The sequence below is a fragment of the Pipistrellus hanaki genome, assembly GCF_964339955.1.
Source record: "Pipistrellus hanaki genome assembly, chromosome: 19".
In the NCBI taxonomy this organism is placed as follows: domain Eukaryota; kingdom Metazoa; phylum Chordata; class Mammalia; order Chiroptera; family Vespertilionidae; genus Pipistrellus; species Pipistrellus hanaki.
Genome location: NC_140521.1, coordinates 13,104,953 through 13,129,387, shown reverse-complemented (window position 1 = coordinate 13,129,387; position 24,435 = coordinate 13,104,953). Strand labels below are relative to the sequence as shown.

The 24,435-nt window shown below is 46.9% G+C and overlaps 1 protein-coding gene across 2 annotated transcripts in view; it reads left to right on the top strand.

Moving 5' to 3' along the window:
• ETS1 (ETS proto-oncogene 1, transcription factor) overlaps positions 1 to 13,600 on the top strand; it is a 67,921-nt gene extending 54,321 nt beyond the window's left edge. For both annotated transcript variants that reach the window (XM_084867726.1, XM_084867725.1), the window contains 2 exons: positions 8,589 to 8,707; positions 9,845 to 13,600. In XM_084867726.1, coding sequence (XP_084723852.1) covers positions 8,589 to 8,707; positions 9,845 to 10,060 — 335 coding nt within the window. In that variant the 3' untranslated portion in view covers positions 10,061 to 13,600. The remainder of the gene's footprint in view (positions 1 to 8,588; positions 8,708 to 9,844) is intronic.
• The last annotated feature ends 10,835 nt before the right edge of the window (positions 13,601 to 24,435 follow it).

Below are 24,435 nucleotides of genomic sequence, written 5' to 3'. Positions count from 1 at the left end.
CTGAGAGAGGCCTGGGCTTCAGTGTTTTTAAGTCCTGTTTTCTAATCTCAACCAGTGAGCGCATCTTTCTTTCTTGCTGTTACTTTGTGTAGGGAGACCTTTCCTGCAGTTACATTGGTTAGAAAAAGCATTGCCTTGGTGTCTAAGGAAATTCTCACCCTATACCCTCAAATCCAAACCTAAGCCATTTCCGGTGACTTGAAAGAATGGGTGACCTAGAAGACACCAGGAGGCAAAGCTCTAAGGAAACCCACTTCCTGACTTGAGCTTCGCTGGCTCGCTGTCCAAGTCTGTGTCTGAGAGGCAGGTTGAACTTGGTTACTTGGTTAGACAGAGTTCCTGGGCTTAGGGGAAAGAGGCAGGTGCATTTCAATACAGGCTGCCCCTTTAAGAGAGAAACAGTCTCCTTTCTCCTGCAGCCACCCCCACCCCCACACACGTATGCTTGAACGCATGCAGGTGTGAGGAGCCTGAGCAAAAACAAGGGTCTTTTCTCCACACACTGAAGCGTGTAACTGTCACATTCTCAGGCCCCAGGCAGATGCCACAGTGAGTCTCCCTGACGTCATCCCAAGAGGGACAGCCAGGCCAGTCTGTGACCAGCCAGTGGGGCCTGCTGGTCCTTTGATGGCTGGACAGACTCTGTGCTTCACCTTCCCTGAATGCTGACGGGGTCTACCTCTGGGCCAAACTGCTGACATCTGTGGGGAGTGCTGCTGAACTCGGTCAGCCCTCCACAATAATCAGGCAGAGCATGCTTGGCAAGGAGCATACATGATTAGGGAAGAAAAAGCACATTGGAGGAAAGAGGATCTAAGCCTGTCTGTGGCCAAGATTTCCCCAAACCATAAATGTCTGTCATACTTTCACTTGCAAAGCAGCTTGCATCTGCTCTTTGGGGGCCTACTTATTCTGAGTTATAGAGCTAGGGCTTCTCGGTTATTCCTAATGCAAGCAGATCTCAACTGGGCCCTTCTTATCTGCAGAATTGAGAGCATTTCACACTCATCTGCTTTCATCTTTTGTATTTATTTATTTATTTATTTATTTATTTATTTATGGCCTTCTACTCTCTCCTTTTTCAAAGTCGCCATATAAAAGGCCAGTTTAATTCTTGGAAGAATCATTAAATTTTAGCCAGTGCTTTTGCTGTTTTCTTTTGAGTTCTACCTTTGACTTGGCTTTCTTTGAAAAGTCTGCATTGGAAGTATATTTTCTATTGCTTTATTCTTCACTTTAATTTTGTTGTTGTGTTTCATATTGTTCCCAACTGTTCTGCACTGCAGTAAAAAAATGTATATTCATATACATATACGTACACACATACATATTCTCTCATGATTTACACTTAACTTATATCTCTATAAAGTAAGTAGGAAGGAGCATGGGCAGTTTAGGAGTGGGAACACTAAAGGCCAGAGAGTTAAATCAGTTGCTAATATCACAGTGAATCAGGGAGAAATTTGGATCAAAGCCTTGAACTCCTGATTCCCATTCTGACCCCCAAAAGCATGGGACGATTTTAATTCTGTAGGATGCTGTCTGCTCTCCTCTCAGCCCTCTGCTGCATAACCTGCTTTATTGCTATTTTTTTGATGCTCTCTCCTATCTTTTGGTCTCACGTGTCAGCAAACATAGACTTGGCATCAGAGGGTGGTTTCCATTGTTTGTAGAGCTGTTTCCTAACTTGTTTCCACTGTTAGATGCTGGTTAGAACATCACTGAGGTAGTGGTTTCTCAGGTGCCTGTTAGAATGTCTGTTTTTTTTTTGTGGTTCTGAGTTGAATTATTAGAGCTTATATATCCCCAATTGCTGCCCTTGCGTGACTAGCCATTGATAAGGGATCAGATGCAGAGGACACGTTGACTGAGTCATTCAACCAAGTCCTGTTGGCTCGCTTAGAACGTACAGCACATGGATCGTGTTGGAGCCGAGATGAGACTGGGTCGGGGTTGGGACAAAGGAAAGGCATAGCTTAGAAGAAACAGGAAAAGGCACACGATCAAGCAGTCCTGTCCTTCCTTTTCTTCATAAAACTCTTCCCAGTGCTTTGGTTGCCAGACAATCCAGCAATAAGATCCCTTGACTTTTTCAGTACCAGACAGAAGGTTTGTACAGCTTCAGACTGAGTTTGGGTTCACAGGGCAGGAAACTGCAGGATGTTTTCTGTTTTATTGGTCAGTAAACTTCATTCACAGGACTTAATGGACAGGGAGAGATTTTTTTTTTTTTGTGAATGATCATTTAGAAGGTGATTGACAATATTATTTTGCTAATATTTTTAAGTGAATTCTTCTATGTGTCCAGAAACCCAGTGTCAACTGAGCATAAGCGAATCGGGAAACTTTGGCTAGAAATAAATGATAAAGATTTATTCAAAGGCCTTAGGGCTTGCTAACCGGACAGAAAGGGGGTGGGAGTGATGCTTACACTCTGGGGTCACCCACCCCACCCTCAGAGTTGGAAGCTCTGACAGTGAGTAGTCTGAGAGGAAGACACACTCATGCACATGTGGGTGGGTCATTTCTGGAGTTGAGTGTTCTGTTTTCGCCACCAGCGTTTGGCTGTGGGTAGACACCTGGGTGGCAGGGAGGAGCGGCCAGGCCCGCTCCCCTGCTTCGGGAGCACCTGGCAGATGTGTGCTCGGAGGGCAGAGGCAGCCCTGTTGCAAGGGTGACCAACCATGAGAGTTTCATAGGTTAAAATAAACGCGGTGTTTGATTTGACTTTGAGAGTCAAGCTGAAGAGATTAGTTTTCTTAAAGCGGCACACGAATCCCCAGAGGACAGGAGGTGTGGTAGTTTTTATTTGGGGGGATGTGTTGGTGAGACGTTTGTTGCCTGGAGTTACCTCTGCTGTTTGGTCCCAAATATAGTTTTGAGAGAAGCAAGTTGAGTAGCTTTTAAAGTCCTAACACCTTTTTCTGGGTTGTATTGGGGGGGGGGGGGGTGTTATTGCAGTCATATAGTTCAGTATTTGTTTATTGGGCACGTGTCAGAGAGCATACGTGGCACTGCGAACATGGTATGGTAAGCTCTGGCCCATGCTTGCAGGGAATTGAACAGCAAACAGCTTTTATTGTTGTTGTTGGTGTTAATCCTCGCCCGAGGATATTTTCCCATTGATTTTTAGAGAGAAGGAAAGCAGAGAGAAACATCAGTGTAAGAGAAACACATTGATTGGTTGCCTCCTGCATGAGCCCTGACCAGGGTCCAGACTAGGGAGGAGTCTGTGCCCTTGACTGGAATAGAGCCTGGGATCCTTTGGTCTGCAGGTCGACGATCTATCCACTGAGCCACACCAGCTGGGCCAACAAATAGCTTTTTAACGGTTGGTGTCTGTGGGTGAGACACCGTCTAGGGCCTAGACTCTAGGCTGTGGATTTGAGCCCTGGAGCGTGTATTCTAGCAGTGAGGAGCGGGTGCAGAGCAAGCCATCAGGCTGGTCTTGTAAGCAAACCACCGTGGCAGGAAGCCCACCAGAGTGACCGCCCTGAGCTCACCTCCCTCCGTGTGAAAGTCAGCTCTGTGTGCCAAGCACGAGGGCACAGGTGGCAGAGGAGAACTTGCAGTTGAGGTGAAAAGGCAGACCTGAATCCCCGCCTGGAACTCACCAAGGGTGAGTCCATGGACATGGCAGGCAACCTCCGAGCCTGGACAATGAGAGGAGAGATACCGACAAATGACCACCTTACTTATCCAAAGCATCTCACTAATATTTTTTCTCTCTCATTGCTGTATATTTAAGTTGCTCACTTCTTAGATTCAGAGTATGAAAGCAAAACAGCAGGGGTTATTGTTGTTGTTTGTTTTCTAACAGCCAACTCTCATGGAGATGTATTGGCAGGCCTTCCAGTGGCTTAACAAGGAGAAAAGGGGCTTAACATGTGACCAGAATGAGGAGGAATTTACCTGAAGCTTTGTCTTTAAGAGAAGTGTGGGGGAGAGAGGGAGGAGAGATTGTAGCCTTGGATTGGAAATTTCCTTGAGCATCCTCTCTGGAGGGAAGCACTCTCATGGGATTGGTTGTTGGTCTCGGATGCCTTCAGGTACCCACCTCGTATTTCTTCTTCTCAGTTGTATTAAGTTCTTCAAATCAGGACTGTGTTGTTGTACTAGGAATTTTCCTCGTACCCAGAGCCAAGAAGAACAAAGCAAGCAGGGGAAATCCCCCTTCTGCAGCAAGAGGAGGAGGAAGAGGAGACAGACGCAGGGTGTGGAGGCGCAGGGAGTTGGGTTGGGTGGGTGTGGGTGTGTGCTGTACCTTCCCCCCTTCTTTGGAGAGAGGCTTCTTTCTAACAGGGACCCCTCTGTTGTTGTGGCTCAGAGCTGCGACTTGAGAGGCATAGTCTCCCAGTGATGCCACCGGATTCCTGATGCGTGACACCCCGAGTCGCCTGCTGAAGGCCGCCCTTGACGGCCCGGGGCCCCCAGACAGGGACGCCATTGTGAGTCACATTTAGTCAGTGAGCTCCCTCGGCCCATGACGGGCACTATTCTTAGCACCGTTCTCTGCTCCCTGGGACAAAGGTCACCGGGACCCCAGTCTGGTGGGGTGGCTGGCTGGGGCTGGGCCCCTGCGTGAGAGGCAGTGCAGGAAGGATGGAAGGGAAGACTTTGCAAAGTTAGGATATGCTGGAGCAAGGGTAAGGGACAGAGCCCTTGGGCCCTGGGGACCTACACCAAGCCACACAGAAACACCCGTGGGCGGGCCTGTCGCTCAGAGTGCTGGCCGCATCCAGAGTGTTTGCACACGTCTGGGGCACATGAGGCTCCTAGACTTGGATGTTGCTGGGGGGTAGGGGGTGGTGTACAGAGTTAGTGTACACCCTCAGCCCAGAGCTCCCTCCAAGCTGTGGGCCTCCAGGTGGCCTTCCGGACTGGAAATGAGGAGGACATGTTGTGGTTGTGGAAATAGGATCGTGTGTCAGGCTGTCCACTAGTCCAAGCCCACCCTGGGGCCTTGTTGCTGAGGGAAGATTCCATGTGCTTCCTGTTTCTGCTGCTTCCACACCTAAGAGGCCATTCAGGGCTCAGCACACCACATGAACTTTCTGAAGGGTAGGCAGTGGCCTGCAGGAAGCCCAGGCTGAGAGCCATGGGTGCCCCTCTACACTGGGTAGTTCACAATAGTTTTCCTCAAGGCCTGGGGGAAGAGGCAGCCGACCACCGCTGTGCTGACTGGGGTACTGTGAAGCTGAGCAGCTGACCGTCCCCTCCCCAGGTCCTGCGCTTGCTTCAGGCATCTGCCTCTCCTGCCTCTGATCCCGCCTCCCTTTGGTGTCAATAGAAGAAAAGACTAGAGCTCAGGACTCTCTGGGACCCGGGCTCTGGCTCCCGAATGTCACAGTGTGATGTTCTTTATGGACAAAGGCGAACCCACAGTGAAAATAGCTCCTAGCAGACTGGGCCTCACCCTGGCCCCGACCCTGTGTGCAGACACCAGGGCTCAGCTCTACAGAGTGGGGTTGTGGCCGGGCAGATGCTGCCCAGGCGGATACTTCAGTCCAGAGAATGGCACAGGCAGGAAGACCAGCGACAGGCCCTCTGTGTGCGACCCTTCCTTTAGGACTGGATCCTAGATGGGAACTAGTCCCCTCTCTACATTAAGGCTGCCCAGCCGAGAGGTGGCATGAGGGCTCCTGGGCCCTCCTCTCCTGGACTTGGACTTTCCCGGGTAGAAGCTGGTACTTCCTTCCCGTTCTTCCACTTGGTATCACTAGCCTTCTCTTCCCCAAAGGGATTTTAAGATAAATCGTGTGAGGGAGCTTTTAAGGTAAATGGTGGGAGGGAGAAGGAATGACACGAACAGCTAACACAGGGGACCTAACCAACTGGGCTGGAAGAGTGACTGTGAAGGTGGACGCCAAGGTCCCTGGCTGTCCGTCGTCCTGTGGCTGCTGGGATAGGTGAGGAAGAGAAGGTGTTTTTTAAAACCCGGTCCTTTTATCCCTTGGATTCGTGTGACCAGGCAGGCTGATTCGATGTTAGCCTCCAAGCGGTCTTCTCTGGGGTGGATGTGGTATTGAGCTCAGAATGTGGGGGTCAGGCTGCGTGGGTTCCACTTCTGTTGTGAGTGGCTTCGGCCAACGCCGGTGGGCACGCTGCACAGTTTTCTGTGCTGTAACATGGGAAGAAACACGTTCACAGTAGCAGCTACCCATGGGGTTACTGTGAAGAGTAAGGGAGAAGGGTGTAAGCATCAACACGGTGTCCGGTGCATAGTAGGTGTGCACGAAATCATAGCACTTGCGAGCATTGCACTCTGCCAGGTTCTCCAAGCAGCCCCTCCCTCTGTCCTGTATCTGTGGTCTGGGGATCTGACTCACATGAGGACAGCAGACTCCAGGGCTCATTTACATAAATCTGGGGCAGTTGATCTTTCTCTTTCTGTCTCTCCTCGGGGGTCCTGGTGGGTGTATAGTCATTTTGTATCTCATCAGGAAGCCTATTATATCATAAGAGATTTTGCAGCTGCTTTTTTTTCTCTAACACAAATTCCACAGCATCTCTCCATAGAGATTTGTCTTCTTATACCTTCTGTCCATCAAGGTGGCTTTTCAATGGTTTCCTCACATAACGTTGCCTTTAGTTCAATGAGCCCAGGTAGGGAGTACTAGCTGGTGATTTCAACTCAACTTATGAGAAACATGCAAATGTCTGTGAGTGGCCTACTCAGTGGTTTTTCCAGGAGGGATGGAGATGAAGGAGGATAAGGCTTACGTCATCCAGCCCTCAAGGCTGTGTTTTCTAAAGTTCATTTGTTTTGTAGGCCTTTGCTGAAGCGTTTCATTCTAGGCTGGGTAGGGTATTTCTTGCAAGACAGTTTCAAGGAGCTCAAGGTGCCCTTTTGAAGGAGGAGGCAGTGATAGTTCAGGTTCCGTGTTTCGCGTGGGGAGTGCAGGGGAGCAGCGCTGGGCCCCCCACAAGGAAGCAGTTAGCAAAGGAGCACTTCCCAGATGGCAGATCACAGCACACGCCAGTCACTGCTTCCTCACAGGGGTCTGTCCAGGTGGCCCTGTGCCTGGAGTCTGACGGCCTGCACACTGGGCCCTGAAACACCGTTTTCTAACGGGACTTTCCTGAGCTCCTTTTTCACAGATAGAATGGGAACTAGGCCACTGTGCTTTAGGTACAGAGGAGTGGGCGGTGGACTTCAGGAGCGAGCAACGTGATGCATATGCAGGGGCCTTGTGGACCTGAAAGGTAGAGGAAGAGGTTGCCCTGATCGATCGTAGAGGACATTTCTTTTTTAGATGGGGAGGGAACCAACCCAAAGCTTGTGTTTGATTGGGTCTCCGTTTACTTTGGATCAGACACATCTGAAACTCAGGTGAAGGGTTGGAAGTTTAAAAAGCCGGCTTTTCGATGTGAGTTGGAGCATCCCAGGCCTCCTGCATCTGCATGGGCTGGGTGCGCTCAGTCCTGCCCTGGCTTCTGAGATGGTTTGAGGGTACAAGAGGCATAGCCTGTTGAGCTAGTATTTCTCTCTCTGGTGCACTCATGGATCATAGGAATCAGTCACCATTATCCTTTCTTAAGATTTTCAAAATTGGTTTTTAAGAGAGAGAGAGGAAGGGAGAGGGAAAGAGAGAGAATGTGGGAGGGGAAAAATAACATCCATCTGATGGGTCCCCCAAACCCTTCCACTGAGATTGAGAATGAAACCCAGGCATGTTCCCCAGTGCACGGGATGACACCCAATCAATGGGGCCACACTTCCCAGGACAGCATTGTCATTTCTGAATAAAAACTTATCCTAAAGGGAAATCTATGTAGCAGGAATCTTTTAGTATAAGATAAATTGGCATTCAGAGTATGCCAGGTCTTCTAGAACTATGACAGTGGCAGTGTTGTTGGCTAAGACAAGAGGATGTGCATGCGTGCGTGTGCGTGTGTGTGTGTGTGTGTGTGTGTGTGTAAATTAGAATATACTGGACCCAGGAAGAATTTAATAGTCATCACCTGACCTTCAAGGGTTTCTGGGTGGCAACTTCATTCCTCACGAAGTGAAGACTTGATTCTTTCCTCTCTCTGTTTGGATGTTTGCCTGTACGTGACCTGAGAGGACAGGATGGTGCTGGAGAGGAGTATGATGACCTAAGTCCTTGTTATGTAGGATAATGATCTTCCCTCTTGCAAATCAGAGGCCAAAGACTCCCTCTAGAGAGGAGTGTTTTTGAGGTTTGCCTTCTGATTGGAACTGGCAACGGGCACTTCTTGGTTAATACCTTTTTTCACTTCTTGAGGCGAAATGACTTAGTTGTAAAGGCACAAAGGACTATGTTGCCTTAGGATAGAGTCTGTCTTTTCTTCCTAGAGTTTGTTTAGCAGTAAACGTGGCCTGACCCTTCAGCCATTCCACAGAAGGCAGTTGCTATATTGTCTTGTGTTTTTCTTCTCCTCTGGGTGGGACTGTCTTCCTCTCCTCCGTCTGTGTGAGCTATAGCGCCTCCTCCCTGTGTCCTGTATGTTGCCCGCCTTTTCTCCTGGCTGGATGGACAAGGGAGAGGGAGAGCTGGGTCCTGGGATCCGGGGCCGAGAGGGCTGGGCCTCTGGAGTGATGAGTCAATGCCTTGTGTTTCCAGGCAGTGGACCGATCCAGCTGTGGCAGTTTCTTCTGGAATTACTCACTGATAAGTCCTGTCAGTCTTTTATCAGCTGGACAGGAGATGGCTGGGAATTCAAGCTCTCTGACCCAGATGAGGTAAGGAGGGAGGGAGCCGAGAGTGCCGTGCCAGAGAGAACTCTGGAAGAGATTGTGTGATTCCGATGACATTTTCTAGGATTCCAACCCCAGCTCTGCCACTTGCTACCTGTGTGACCTCCTGCAAGTTGCATAGCCCATCTGAGCCTTAGTTTCTTCACTTGGAAAATAGAAAAAATCTCTACCTTGCCCATTGTTCTTGGAATGCCTGATGGGATGCACCTAGGTCTCAGGCACATAGTTGTTCTTTGTGAATAGGAGTCGCCTTCTATTACGTAGTCCTCCTCCTGGCCTCTCGGCTCTGTGAATCTGAAAGGGCTCAGACAAGTCAAGAGGCTTTGGAAAAATGGGTGCAATTTGTTCATTAATCCATTCTTTGATGCAACAAATGCTCAGTGAATGGTTGCTCGCTGCCATGCCCAATTCAGAGGATAAAAAATGGAGAACCAGCCACTGTGTGTGGCACACTTGAGAAGAATCGTGCCACAGAACAGAAACCTGCATCCTGTTGATGAAGGGCAGGCGTGGCTGCAGCTTAGTGCTCCTCCAACTCCTCAGATGAGCACTCCTGCTTTCAAAGCAGGGGCATTCTCTCTCTTTCTAAAAAATATTTTTTATTGATTTTAAAGGGAGAGATACAAACATCAATGATGAGGAGAATCATTGATGGGCTGCCTCCTGCATACCTCACACTGGGGGATCAACCCCGCAACTCAGGGCATGTGCCCTGACCAGGAATCAAACTGTGACTTCCTGGTTCAGAGGTCAATGCTCAGTCACTGAGCACCCCTTGCCAGGCCAGGAACATTCTCTTAATGATACAGGGATGGAATAGAGTCTACAGTGTTGTATTCCTTTGTTGTTGTTGTTGTTGTTGTTTTTTAATTCCATTATGTAGAAGTCCAGGGTCACTATGTTTTCATCAACTTAGATTCAGCGGTCCAGCCATCCTTGCCTGACCCTTTACATTGGCGTTCAGGAGAGATCAGTTAGGAGAATATCCTCCATGTACATGAACCTCTTACCTGGACTGCCTTAAACATCATGGGTCATCATGAATGGCTATAGGTATATCAACATGCATATTTGGATTATTTTATAGGTTTTTATACCCTCTTCCCCCATTTTTAATTTCAGGTGGCCAGGAGATGGGGGAAAAGGAAAAACAAGCCCAAGATGAATTATGAGAAACTGAGCCGTGGCCTCCGCTACTACTATGACAAAAACATCATCCACAAGACGGCGGGCAAGCGCTACGTTTACCGCTTTGTGTGTGACCTGCAGAGCCTCCTGGGATACACGCCTGAGGAGCTCCATGCCATGCTGGACGTCAAGCCGGATGCTGACGAGTGACGGGCACTTGGGGCACCAGGGAAACTCTGTTGAAACATTTCAAAAACCTGCGTCAGTTGGACTCTTCATTTTTAATTGTTATTCTATTTTTAATTTTCAGACTCATTTTTTTTTTACATTCAGGGGTGGGAGCTAAGTGAATTGCAGCTATAGTCAATTATGAGTGGTTGGCAAAGGAGAGCTAGGACTGGTGGGGTGGGTGGGACAAATTCTCAAGAAAATTTGTAGGAGAGAGAAAGGTCTCCTTAGAAGCTTGAAGAATCTGGCTGGAGGGAGGACAAGACGCATGTGTCTGATCATTTTTAAAAATCATCCATGAAAAAAGTGCCTCAAGTTATGAACTTACATAGCATAAGCAATGGAGGCATCAGGGGTCATGACATGGATGAAGAGCAATTCGTTTGCTTCTGTTTTTAGGTCTGGGCGGGCAAAAAAGAGGGAGGTGAGGGTAGGACAATTTGGGGAGGGAGAGCACAAAACCCAAGGACTATTTACCTTTTACTCTACTTTTAAAACAAAGATGGACTTCAGTGGGGAGGGACCAAAACTGTATTTGTGTTGAAATTTATTTTATTAAATCTTGTGCCAGTATTTTTTTTTTCTCCTTAAAAATCGTCTTAAGCTCTAAGGTGGTCTCAGTATTGCAGTATCATTGCAAGGTTGTTTTTATTTGCCAGCTGAGGATTCTGTCACAGTGAAAGGAAACTGTTTATATAGACCCCACTGGAAAGGCAAAGTGCTGTCACTGAGATTGGACCCCAGATCCCGGTGGCTTTATAGATGAAGGAACAAAGGATGCTGATTTGGGGACAAGGGACCTGTGCCTGTGAATGTCATCTTTTTTTTTTTTTTTTTTCAAAAGTGACCATCATGCCCCTCAATGTATTTGTTGTGAGTGGATTCTTGGGCTTTAGACTTAATGTTGAGCTGAGAAGCATTAAGCTTTGAACTTGAATGTATTTGGCAGCCCTGGTAGGGGACCACAGTGAATCCGGAGCGCTGTTGGAAAGGACATCCGAGGAGGAAGGCGGACTTGGTCCTTTATTGGTTCTTTCCCTCTGACTCGGAATCGAAGCTGTGTGCATGGGCATTACCCCTCAGATCTTGGGAAGTTAAGTCCTGAATGCATGTTATTCCCGACTAACTTTATCTTTTATGTCTCATCCTCTCAGCCTCCCATATTTCTTGCTTCCCCCCACTCTTATTCAGTGCAGAGAAATGTAAAGCTTTCTGATTGGGGAGTAAATGAGTGACAGCAGACATGAGTTGAAGAGTGTCTGATAAGGCCATTGAGATGCATTGGGTGTTTGGAGCAATGGAAATTATGGGTGCCTAGAGGCAAAACGTGGCTTGGCTGTCTTCCGGAGGAGAAGGGCAAGGCTTTCCTTTGAAGAACTTAGGCTAGTTGAGTGGAGTGTCCATCCAGTTAAGACCGTGCATGCAGAGCAAACGGTGCAGCTGCTGTTCGGGTCTTGCACTTGGACCGCTGTCGTGGCACAGGGTACGTGAAGGCTCATAATTGCAGAAGAGAGGAATGACCAGAAGGCAAAGGAAACATAAGAAAAGGAGCTTGAATGAAGACAATGAGGTGGTCCATGAGCTGCGAATATATTTTTAGTTCCCCCATGATGGAAACAACTGAGGCAGTTGCAAAGGGTAATCTGAAAATGGGGTTTTGGGTTGGGGGGAGGACCAACATCGAACTAGTGAGGACAAGACCCTTGTTCAATCAGAATCCCCACCAAGACAGAGATGCCCAATTAAAAAGGACGCGGGCAGTGGGAGGGCTCTGCAGACTGCAGTGAGCGAGGAAGAAGCGGTTAAGGTGGGCTTCTCAGGGCTGGCTTCTCGGGGCTCTAGCAGAGACACTGGAAGTGCTAACCTCCTCCGATGGATCTTCAGGAAAGTGGATGGTTTTCTCCAGATCCTCTTGAGACCCTGACTCACGCTGATAAAGCAGAGCGCTTACTTGGAAAGCCAAGGCAGAATCCGCCCAGCTGTGTATTTTGATCTTCTTCCAAATGCAGGTGCCTTAATGAAGCTCTCAAAATGTTTTAGGAGCTGCTCAGGGAGGGTAGGCGGAACTGTTGGACTCCATGGTTTTCTCTTAGGTTATTTGATCTTTGTTGGGCACAGGTGTGCGTGCATGTGTGTGCGCGTGTGTGCATGTGTGAGCATGTGCATGTATATGCATGCGTGTGCCTGTGTGTTTGCAGATATGCACAACTGCAGCTAAGATAATACCTGGGTTTTCCAGGTATGCCTTTCCACATTTTAGTAATGGGCACAGGTAGAACCAAGGCTGGGCATCAGTCATGGCTTGCTGTTTGCAACCAGGCATACAATGGCTTTCCCAACTCATCAACCTTTCCTGATCCATGGATACCCCAAACTCCCCTTGGGTGAGTGTCTAACCCCTGCAGCCACCCCACAGCAGCTCCGATGTAAGCAAGTGCCTCTCATGCTCCCCAGCCGGCTTGCTCGCTGCGCGGCCTTTCTCCGCAGGTCCACCATTTTCAGTATTTATAGGTAGTTTGTTAGTGAAGATCACTTTGTGGATCTGGCCGGATGCCTTTTTCTCCTTCTGTCCAAAGGCCAGAGACCATCCCAGGAAGAGTGGTGGGTGGTTTATACACTGGAAATGCAGAATTGCTGCATTTATGCTTTTTTATTTTTATTTTTTATTTTTAAAAACACACACACACGTTAGCTTCAGAGGAAGGATGGGCAAATCTGATGTAGCCGGGGAAAACCCTTGTTTTCTTGGAGATGCTTTCACCCACGTCATTGTTGGCTGTGGGGTCAGAAGTCGCACTGGGACTTTTCTGTATGGAGTCCCGTTGGGTGGCGATGGGGATTGGAGGTAGCATTCCAGGATCAGATGTGCTGTTCCTCACTTTGGAAAGGAGCTCTCTGGGTGTTAGAGCATTAACCTGCCTGTCTTCAGGGTGCAAAGGTCACCCCCTCTCTTCTAGCCATGCTGTGCATGCTGCTTTCTCCGTTGGGGTCTATATAAACGTGTTAGCTCATATCTACATTCCAAAGAAGTTTCAAGGAACCATTAAGTATATGTATCCAGATACATATATGAAAGTTATATATGGAAATGAAACTATCTCTATCAGGAATACTGCCTCAGTTATTGAACTTTTTTTAAGAATACTTTTTTTTTGTAAGCTGAGAAATATAGCGGTAAAAAAAGATGTTATATTGTGTTTGACTATTTTCCAACTTGTATTTTCATATAATTTATATTTTTTAAAAAGCTGAACATTTAAAAGCAAGATGAAAAAAAAAGGAAAAGCAGGTGCTTTTTAAAAATCAGAACTGAGGTAGCTTAGAGATGTAGCGACGTAAGTGTCTTCTATGTGTTTTTTTTTTTAATGCAAAAAAATTTCTTATGGGGGGAGTTTTTGTTTGTGTATTTTAGTAGCTGATGCTGGCACATCATTTTGCTGGAGAGTTTTTTATATACTGTAGCCTGATTTCATATTGTATTTTAAACTGTGTGAGATTAAAGACAAAGAAATTCATTTATAATGATGTGGGTGTGGCTCAATTCTTTACCTGTCTGGTGCCTGTGTGGAGCAGGACAAATGAACCAACCACAGAAGCTCAGAAAGGGATGCAACTATGTCTTGCTGATCTCATTAGCTCGGGATCGTTCCAGATAACATTTTCCCAATAAAAGTGAGAACTGCAATAAGAATGTAGGGGAGTATGATCAATCTCACATTCCAGTTATTGAATTCACGAAATGTCCCTGGCCTTATCACACCTCATTTTCTTCATATCTGAAGGATGTCGGTGACGTGAAGACAATTTTTAATGACTCAGCAGATAAACATCTGATTTCATCTAGGTCAAGTTCCTGATACTAACACAGGAAGTTGAACAATCTTTCCTGATGCTCTGGATAGGAACAGTATTCTTGTTTCTTCTTCTTTTTAAAAATATATTTTTTATTGATTTTAGAGAGGGAGCAAGAGAGAGAGAGAAACATCCACGATGAGAGTGAATCATTGATTGGCTGCTTCCTGCATGCCCCCTACTCGAGATCGAGCCTGCAACCTGGGCATGTGCCCTGAACTGGAATCAAACTGTGACCTCCTGGTTCATAGGCTGATGCTCAACCACTGAGCCACACTGGCCGGGCTCTTGTTTCTTCAGATGCCAATTTCCTCTGTGCCAATTTGGACCCATCACATCCATCTCCTTGACCCCAGTTCATTTTTGGGGAACTGAAAATTAAGAATGAACCCCCTGCACCCGGTCATAAATCCAGTCGTATTTGTAAGTGCTCTGGGGAGAGAATGCTGAAATCCCATCTGCATGGTGCTTTTCTCTCACTGTTGAAACTGAAAAGGTGGATGTTTTTAATTAACACCAACATTTGCGACATGAATCCCAGCTCACAGCTGGAGAGAGAATTTTTGCTGAATTGTTCACAAAGAGGGCTCTGTTTTTGGAAATTGCTTCTTCGGGCCTGGAGCCTGAGGTTTGCTGAGTGCCCGTTAAGCACCAACTGTGTGGTCTGGTGGTCAGGGGGCCCATTGGCCAGGAGGAGGGCTCCAACATCCTGGTCAAGCCACCAGCACTCCCTCAGAGACCTGGGGAAGATGGCTTGAGGTCCTTGTGTTTTTTAGTCTTCAGTTGCAAACCTGGGCAAAGTCATAGCTTCTGAGCCAACCTGAGGCCACATCTGAGCTATTCTCCCCTTACATAAACAGAACATGGAGAATAGGTTTCTGCCTCAGTCAAGGATTTGGGCAGAGAGCTTTCCTTTGATGCCAAGTGGCTTATAGACCCAAAGTATCTGATTTAATGCTGACCAGGTTAAAAGACATCAGGCATGCTTGAATGAAATCAGCTTAGTCCTCATGTTTCTCAAATTAGGAGCTTAACTGGGGAATGCTTAGACAAGTGGGATTTAGTGATCTTTCTCTCTCTCTTATTTTAATGATCACCCAAGGATATATTTTTTGATTTTTAGAGAGAGGAAGGGAGAGATAGAAAAACACTGATCGGTTGCCTTCCATATGTGCCTCAACCTGGGATCCTGGGCACCTAAGTCGCAACCTAGTTATGTGTCCTGACCAGGAATCAAACCCACAACTTCTTGGTATACAGGACAATACCTCAACTAATTGAGCAACCTTGCCAGGGCTGGTGAGATCTCTTAGTGATGCTTCTGAGAGCGCCATATTGAAATGGTGGTGGTAGGAATAGAGGAGAGACAGTATTCCCTAAAGAAAGTGCAGGGTTTTGAGAAAGCAGGCTAGGGTTTGGGTGAAGGAGACACAGGGAAAAGAGTCATTTAAAAAAAATCTATAAAGTTAACATGTTTTCAGGAGGTTGTGGGATAAGGTAATTGCCCATGCTATTCTAGCTTGTCCCTGCCATGGCTTTGGAGCAAGCTGTAGCACCGACACACATACACACTCACACATACACACACACATACCTCTCTCTCTCTCTCTCTGTCTCTCTCTCTCTCTCTCTCTCTCTCTCTCACACACACACACACACACACACACTCAAACACACACACACAAACACATACACACATACACACACACACACACACACACACACACACAATTGAGCAACACCAGGGCCTTCTAGTATAATGAAGTGTAACTATTTTAACCAAAAAAATAAAAAAAGTGGAGAATTGTGATTAGTGCTTTGGATGAAATGAGAGAAGCAGTGGAGATCGGAGGTTACATACTGGCTGAGTGGGCTGATCGAGGTGCTTGGTGTGGCCTTCCAGAGCTGGGACTCAGCTATGCAGCTCAAGGGAGTAGTGTAGGGCTGCAGGGTAGTCTTTGATCCTGGCATCCTTTATAGTAAATTTCCACCGACACTGAGGGGAGCTGCCCCCTCAAGAACTTGAGTCTCCTAGTCTGTCTGTAGTAGGTCAGCACCACACATCCCCACTCCTGCCTGTGACTTTGAGTTTGTGACTCCTGTGAAGAGACCTCTCCACATTCCAGGAGGCCCATCTTATTCTAGAACCTTCCATGGAAGAGAACAGGAAGTCATCAGGTTCATCAGAGCCAGGTGGCTTTTGAGCTCTGCTCTTTCCATTATACCAGAGGTCGGCCAACTCATTAGTCAACAGAGCCAAACATCAACAGGACAACGATTGAAAATTTTTTTGAGAGCCTGATTTTTTAAACGTAAACTTCTTCTAACACCACTTCTTCAAAACAGACTTGCCCAGGCCATTTTGTGGAAGAGCCACACTCAAGGTGCCAAAGAGCTGCATGTGGCTCAAGAGTGGCAGTTTGCCAACCACGGCATTATACTATGCACGCTGCCACCCAAGCACTGTAAAGGGGTTCCTTTGGTGATGCTGGCCAATGGCTTACCACCTCTGGGAGCCACAGCCCTGGTTCCTAAGAGGTGCACTACACATAGCAAAGAGAGGACAAGGCCAGTCTTCTTTGCACAAGGAAGCTTTTCTGACCTCTGCTTTCCCCCACGGGCTGCTCTGGGAGGCTGTTTGTGGTACAGCTATATAGATGCCTTCCTCTAGCTCGGATGCAGGGATACTTGACCCTCTGGGTAGCTAGCTGGTCCAGGGACCTGGCCAGGCCATTGTTCACTGTTCTTTGAGATCTCTTCCTACCAGTCAATGAAAGTAAAACACCACATGATCTCACTCATTTATGGATAATAAGAAATATTATAAACTGATGAACAAAAAGATAGATACAGAGACAGTAAAAGAAACAGACTGTCAAATTATAGCGGGGAGGGGAGGGAGATCTGGGGGGAGATAAGAGAGTAACCGAAGGACTTGTATGCATGCATATAAGCATAACCAATGGATGAAAAACTCTGGGGAGGGAGGGCATGTATGGGAGTGGGGGTGGGGTAGGGATTGATAATGTATGTACACATACAATACCTTAAAAAAAATGAGAAAAAAAAGCTGGAAAAAAAAATTCTTTCCTAAGAATAATAAATATGAGAAAACATGCTCCTGGCACCTCTTGCAATGACGCAGAGGATTTAAAGAGTCTGATAAAGACAGGTGTTGATCAACCAATGAAAAATGGAAAAGGCCTAAAGTTGAGGAAGCAAACACACCCAAATTAGGGAGGTAAGATGGCTCTGGCCCCTGCCCCTCAACCAGTGTCACTTCCTGTTTGACTCAATGTCCCAGGCCCTTTCCCCTTTTCCCATTTTCCTGGAAAATAATTCTGGGAAAACCAGTTTCATTTGATTGCCTGGCATATCTCAAAGGGCTGACACCCAAAGTGATGATGGTGATGGTCCTCTTCCCATCGCAACACTCGAATCAACAACAACCAGGTCTCAGGACCTGCTCTGATCTCCAGAGACCTCTGAGTTTGTAGTCTTGTCTGTAATCTCTCATTCCTGCCACTCAAGCACTAGCTGTCTCAGGCACAGAATTTTTACAAGGCTCTGATGTCAAGTCAGCTCTGGGACTCCATGGGATATCACACAGAGGAGCAAGGAGGCTTTCAGCAGCCACTTGTGGGAATTACTGGAGGTCAAGAGATAGCCACTGCCCATCCTACACTGGCAGCCTGAGCTGTTGGTCCAAGTAGCAGGCTATTTTTAACTTTTCTACAGGCAAAACCTGACATTTCAGCTGTGACTCTTCTCTACTTCCTCAAGGACTGTCCCCCAGATGTGCCTGTAGACAGTAAATGACTTGAATAGGTGGCAACAGTCTTCAGAAGGCTGGAAAATTGGTGATCACTACTCACTTGCATTGCCTTTTTGAGTCAAGAATATTCCAAAGGTTAGAAGGAGAGATGGGATGGAGAACCTCAAAAAGGCTTCGGGGATTTTTGTCATGTTCATGCAGACCTGTCATTGGTCTTACAGATCTCCAGGGAAGGTAAGTTCAAAACTGTACGCATTCTCTTTGCTAAGCTATTTCTCAGGCATACCAATAGTTTCCCATATGTTCTGGTTTCCATGAGAGTAGGAACATTTACTATTGCAGCCAATGTACTTTTAGTCTGGGGTATTTATACAGATTAGGAGAAAGGTAAGAGTGATGGGGGAGACAATGACCAGCAGTTGAAGGACAATGGATATTTTATTCAGCTATCTGTTTCCTCTATGGTCAAGTTTTCAAGATGATATCATAGAGTGTGCACTTGAACCCAAGGGGATTTCCTGATAAAGTGCCTGGCCTTAGACTACTGGGGCGAGGAGTACAGTCACTAGGGTGTGGCTGGAAGGCTTCCGTGGACTCAGGTTTCTTGTTAGAAGTGGGTAGGGGTATAGGTGGGCAATTGACGTGATTACGAGGAATACCTAACCTGAAAAAAATTTATATCCTAAAGGTTGAGTAACTTAACTAGGTGGAAAGGGAAAGTGGTGGAGGTCAAGGCCTACAGATGAGAAAGTTAATGGGCTGACAGAGAAACAGGAAGTAGTTTTGTGGAAGCAGAGCACAGGGTGCGATGGAGGAGTGGAGAGAGGTGAGGAGGGGAAGATAGAGAGGAGATGATTCAGGGCCTCGTGGGCTGAGACAAGGCCGTGCGAAGAGTAAGGTGGAGCCCCGAGGTTCTTCCCACATGTTCTGATATAATCCTGACTGTGGAACAGAACAGATCAGAGAGACCGGATAGCACCAGGAGGCCCCATTCGAAAATGATTTCATTTGTTCAGAAGAGATGCCGCTGAGAGAATCAGCAGTGAGAAGATCAGATGTGGGTGGAGCCACCAGGATGGGGTGAATGGCTAGTGTGGGTGGCTGGTGGGCTCTGTGTTAGGATCAGGACCTTGGGAGGTATGCAAAGATGACCATGATGGCCCTTGTCTGTGGACACAACATCACCAGAGTATGGATCTGGAAAGACCTCAAAGTCCACCCCTTCCCTCATTGTAGAGATAAAGGGTTTAGGTGATTTGTCTGAGGTCACATTGGAAATTGGCGACAGGCAAAATGAGGTCTTAGGTCTACTAATACCAAGACAATCCTATGTATAATATGAGCATTCAGGGCTAGTCCCTCCAAACACAGGCAAGAAAGAGTCCATTTCTGCCCTCCACCCCTCCTTTCCTTTCTCCCTCATTCCCTCCTTTCTTTTCTTCCATCTCTTCCTTCCTCTGGGGACAAGAGCAATCTAGCTCAGAAATGGATGTGGCAGGCCTTCCTGCATGACAGTCTCTTCTCACTATGGTGCTTGTCTGTCCCTGGAGCCTGGGCACCTGCCCAACCCAGGCTGCAGCTGGAAGAGAAAGAGGTGCTCCTTTCTCTGCCCCAGCTGCCTGCTCCTCAGCCTCCCTGGGAGCTGCCTGAGCCACAGATGCTGAGCGATCTCTGAGGTTTATTCCTAGAATCCTGTTTGGGGGACAGGAGACAGAAGATGACAGACCAGTGTGGTTCCAGCTTCCATTCCCAGCTCAGCATCAGCATGTCCTGTCATCTCTGTGCCATGGTCTCCTCACATTCCTTCTCCTAAATGGACAGCTCCTGCTTTTCTGTGTTTCATTCTTTCTACTATTTCAGTCCTTAGTGTCTCTCTCTTCTGTCTTCTCTCTCTCCACCACCCCCCCAATCCATTCCCTTTGTTCTCCGAGTTTCCTCTTTGTCTCACATAATTTCTGTTCCCAGAGAGGAATACAAACATGTAAGGTATGAACTCTGACATGAAAGTGCATGATTTTAAATCCCAGCCCTGTCACTTGTGAGCTGTGTGACCTCAGACAAGTTATTTACACTCTCTGTGCCTTCGTTTCTTAGTCCACGAAATAGGGATACTAGTACTAACCTCACAGGATGGAGATGGGGCTTGACACAGTGTTATGTGAGCGGGAACTTTTAGCAAATCTGGGACAAGGAAAAGACTCAGCATTCAGGGTAAGGACTCTGGAGGCCTTGTCTGCAGAGACAGGAGTGTCTGTGTCCCGCCCTCCAGGCCCTGGGACAGGCTCCGGGTGCCAAGGCCTCCCGGCCTGCTGTGGCAGCTGCTGGCGGGCAGAGCCTGGCTCTGAGCGCTGCCAGGCGGTGCTGGTCCGCCAGCTGGAGGACTCAGCATTTTCCACGATCCTCGCTGTTTGTTTTCCTCCCCGGGCTGCCGCGCTGAGTGGGGACTTCTGAATGAGGTCCAACAGCAACCTTGGGCTGCCCAGTGCCCTGCCCTCGCCCACTGCCAAGCTGGGCCCTCTGCTGGCCTCCCCCCAGTCACAGGCAGAGGGAGTGGGCCAGGCTGGCCGGGCAGAGGCTCCCACACAAAGTGCCATTGTACGGGCCCGTCTCCTGGAGACAAATGAAAGGGGTTTCAAAATCAACGGCAAGTTATTTTTATCCGTGGAAGGGCTGAGATGTCTTCTCTTCCAGCTTGGGAAGCAGACCTTAAGAATGCTTGTGCTGCAGAGAAGGTTTAATTTTCTCTGGCATTCGGGCTCGGGGAGGGAGGCCCTGAGAAACCTAGACTCTGAGAAGAAGGAACCAGAAGGAACCAGAAATCCAGGCTGCTGCAGCCCATGTGCCTTCCAGGGCAGGAGTTCTGGGGAGACCAGACTATTGCTACATGCAGAGCCTCTGAGCACCCACTTCGGTCTTCCACCTGCCCCACCTGCTGACCCCACAATTCTTCGCTGGCTCCTTTTCTCACCCACATCCTGGGCCTCCTGTACCCTGCACTGGACTGAGCCCAAACCAGGACTAGGAGGGCAGGGGTCTCCTGGGGGAAAGGGCATTTGTGAGGGATTCTACAGAATAAGACAGGGGATATGGGAGGAAACCATTAGGACTTCTATTCCTATTGATGTTCTGTCTAAACATAGGAAACACCCTTTCTTTTGCTAATAATGAATATGCATATTGACCCTGCTGCCTTCCATCAGACTTCCTTGGGTCATTTGCATGCATTCACAGCACTGTATGGGACAGTTGGAATTATGCAATGCCATAGGGATGTCTTCACTGGTGCTCTCATTTTTCTTTTCACCGTTAGCATATGGTAGTGATTTTTTGTTTTTGGTTTTGTTTTAATCCTCACTTGAGTATATTTTTTTCCATTGATTTTTAGAGAGTGGAAGAGAGGGAAAAGGGGGGGGGGTCGGAGAGAGAGAAACATCAATGTGAGAGAGACACACTAATTGGTTGCCTCCTATACACATCCCAACCAGGGCTGGGTATATAATCTACAACCCAACTGAGGTAGATGGCCTTAACCAGAAATGGAAATTGGGACTCTTTGGTAGGTGGGTTCTAACCACTAGCTAGTGCTATTATGGTATTTTAAGGCTTAAATATACACCATGGGTAGACTTACAAACCAGATTATCTAATTTTAAGCAAATACCCCTCACAAAATGGACAAGTGGCTTAAAATGTTTTCCGAAATGCAACTGGATCAAAGACAGCTAAACCAGATTACTCCTACTCCCGGAACAAATTATTTGTCACCCATGTATATAGTGAGGTTAATCCAACAGTGACTTAATTAGATTTGGCCAAATAATTTTCCATGTTATTAACAGCTTATTAAGCATAATATTACATTATTATTACAACAATTGTCATTAATGACAACTAGTGCCCTGGGTTTTATATTACCAATCAATACTAAGACCTATTAGAATATTATACCTCTAGTTTACAAATGAGTATGCATATATTGAGGGTGGTACTTTAAGAAGTTTACTAATAGATGTGTAGAATCAGAGAAAATTGAGATGACGGGCCTAAAGGCATAGTTGCTATGAGCCAGCAAGATTTCTGCTTTGGGCGAAGAAAGCTCAACATTTGAAATCAGTTTAAATCAGAGTTTAAATTTTGATTATTCCACTTAATAAACAAAGTGGCTCTGGCAATACATGGAATTTCTCTGAGCTTTCATTTCCACAAAATCATAATGACAGATTCTATTTTGAAGATCCATAGAATAATTCATGTTACATGCACAGAACAGATCTTACCATAGAGTAATTGCTCACAATAGGTTTTGCTGCTCACATCCTCACCTCGCTTCTGCTGTGAAACTGGGGAGGGTGAGAGGGTTTAAGATGAAGCCTAGCCCCGGGGTCGGCAAACTGCAGCTCGTGAGCCACATGTGGCTCTTTGGCCCCTTGAGTGTGGCTCTTCCACAAACTGCCATGGCCTGGGCGAGTCTATTTTGAAGAAGTGGTGTTAGAAGAAGTTTAAGTTTAAAAAATTTGGCTCTCCAAAGAAATTTCAATAGTCTTACTGTTGATATTTGGCTCTGTTGACTAATGAGTTTGCCGACCACTGACTTAGTCCCTAAGAACTCCTACTCCTGACCCTCAGAGAGCATTCCCTGTGGCTGAGAAGGGGAGCCTGTGTTTTGTAATATATCACCAATTGGCTGTTCTTGGCGCAAAGAGGAGAGAAGATGTGAGAATGTATGTGTTTGAGAACACATATATGCTCTGGGTAGGCCTTCCTGGTGGCTCCCTAACAAGTCTGCAGCAAGCGGTTGCATGTTGGTGTTAGTCCAGTTAGCAGCGGCCATATTTTTATATCAGAAGGCTTACCACAGCAGTGCCACGATTGGCAGTAATTCGCCTCCCATAATGCAACTCAGCCGAAGGGCTTAGGAGTGAGTGAGGCATGGAAACTAGGAAGCATGCCCTGAGCCTGGGGCCTGGGCTTTGGCACAGCCAGGCTGTATTATAAAAGAGGCAGTGTGTGTGTGTGTGTGTGTGTGTGTGTGTGTGTGTGTGTGTGTGAGAGAGAGAGAGAGAGAGAGAGAGAGAGAGAGAGAGAGATTGGGGAGGGGCAGTGAGGCTCAGTTCTTTTGGTTCCTCTCCCCAGCCCCCATTTTGCACATGGGGTACAGGGTGAAGGATGGTGAAGCCGTTCAAGTGTGAGAGCCATGCCCTCCTCTCTACCCACTCACACCCATCTCTGTTGCTTGAACTAGGATTTAAATGACCTCCTAAGAATTACATGCTGCCTTTGAGAGAACATCAATCAGCCCATACACATCAGAGTCCCCCATTCCAAAAGAGCTTCAGGCACAAGTCAATACCAACCTCCCCAGCCCTTGCAAAGGAGCCTGGGGGATGAGGGGGGGAGTCAGAGACTCCATTTGAAGTTTTGAGAAAGTGATTCATGAGTGTTTCCATCACAGTTCTAAGCTGGGAGATGCAAGAGTAAGTGAGTGGGGTTTGAAAGCTGTGTTCAAAGTACGCCGTTAGGTATTAAAAGAGATTCATTTCATAAGCAAACGGCCTCCTGCAAAGGCGGAGTGAGTTGGTGTGACCTGAACACAGTTGACAGCGAAACTGCTCTGGCCCACTGCTCTCTGGATGACCTCACTGAGGTGCCGTCCCCAGGACCATTCCAGACAGGTGACTGAGCGGTGAGTCAGGCTTGCCTGGGCAGGAGGCAGCTGATACAGAGAATACACCCATTCCTGTAACCTGGCAGCCTTGACCGCTGGCCTCTGAGGGATTAGTCCATCCCATCCGGGGACAAAGCAGCCTTTGTCCTCCCAGGCTGCCCACAGGTGAAAAAGAGGGGACGCATTCCTTCCCTCTCCCCGCACCCGCACCCGCCATGCAGGGTCCTGGATCTCCTGGATAAACTCTGAGCCACCCGCTTGTCTTCTCATGTCAGATCAGACTTTCTTGAGTTTGGATGAACTGCGTTTGATCCGTGACTGTGCCTTCACGGATAATTCACTTGGCCTGCTTAAGGGTGGACTCCCAGAGTGCACTGAGGCAATTCCCAAGCGTGTAAACAGGGGCATGTTTCTGGGACTTTTCCATCCTGCCAGGCATTCTGTACTCTCTGATTTTAAAAAGTCTATCTCAGGGCCTTCATTTGCTTTTTAGAATCAAAACATGAACTTGACCTAAGCTCAAGTTGAAGGACCTTGCACACATAATGACCTGTCTGAACTAGCATTCCCTTATTTATTTATTTTTTTTGCAAATGAGATAATACATGTGTCATATATATGTTGAACAAATGGAATAATATTACAAAGTATTTTTTAAAATACCTGAGACACAGAAAATGCCCAATAAACATTAGTTCTCTTTCCTGTATCCATTCTACAAGACAGAATCCCTCCAAAACACTTTCATTCTTTTAACATTAGTTTTATGTATTTTAAAAATAGATTGTTTATTAAAATTTTAGCTAACACTGAAAATCTAGAGATAATTTTTAAAACCGCCTTATATTATATTTTTCATTATTAAAATGTTGGCATAAATTTATTCAGAATTATAATATATATATATATATATATATATATATATATATATATATATACACATATATATTTATATGTAGTACAATATATATATATTTGATACTATGTATGCATTTTTATTAAGGTAAAACAACAGTAATATTCACAAGTCTTAATTGTTTAATTTGATAAATCTGTGTGAGCAGT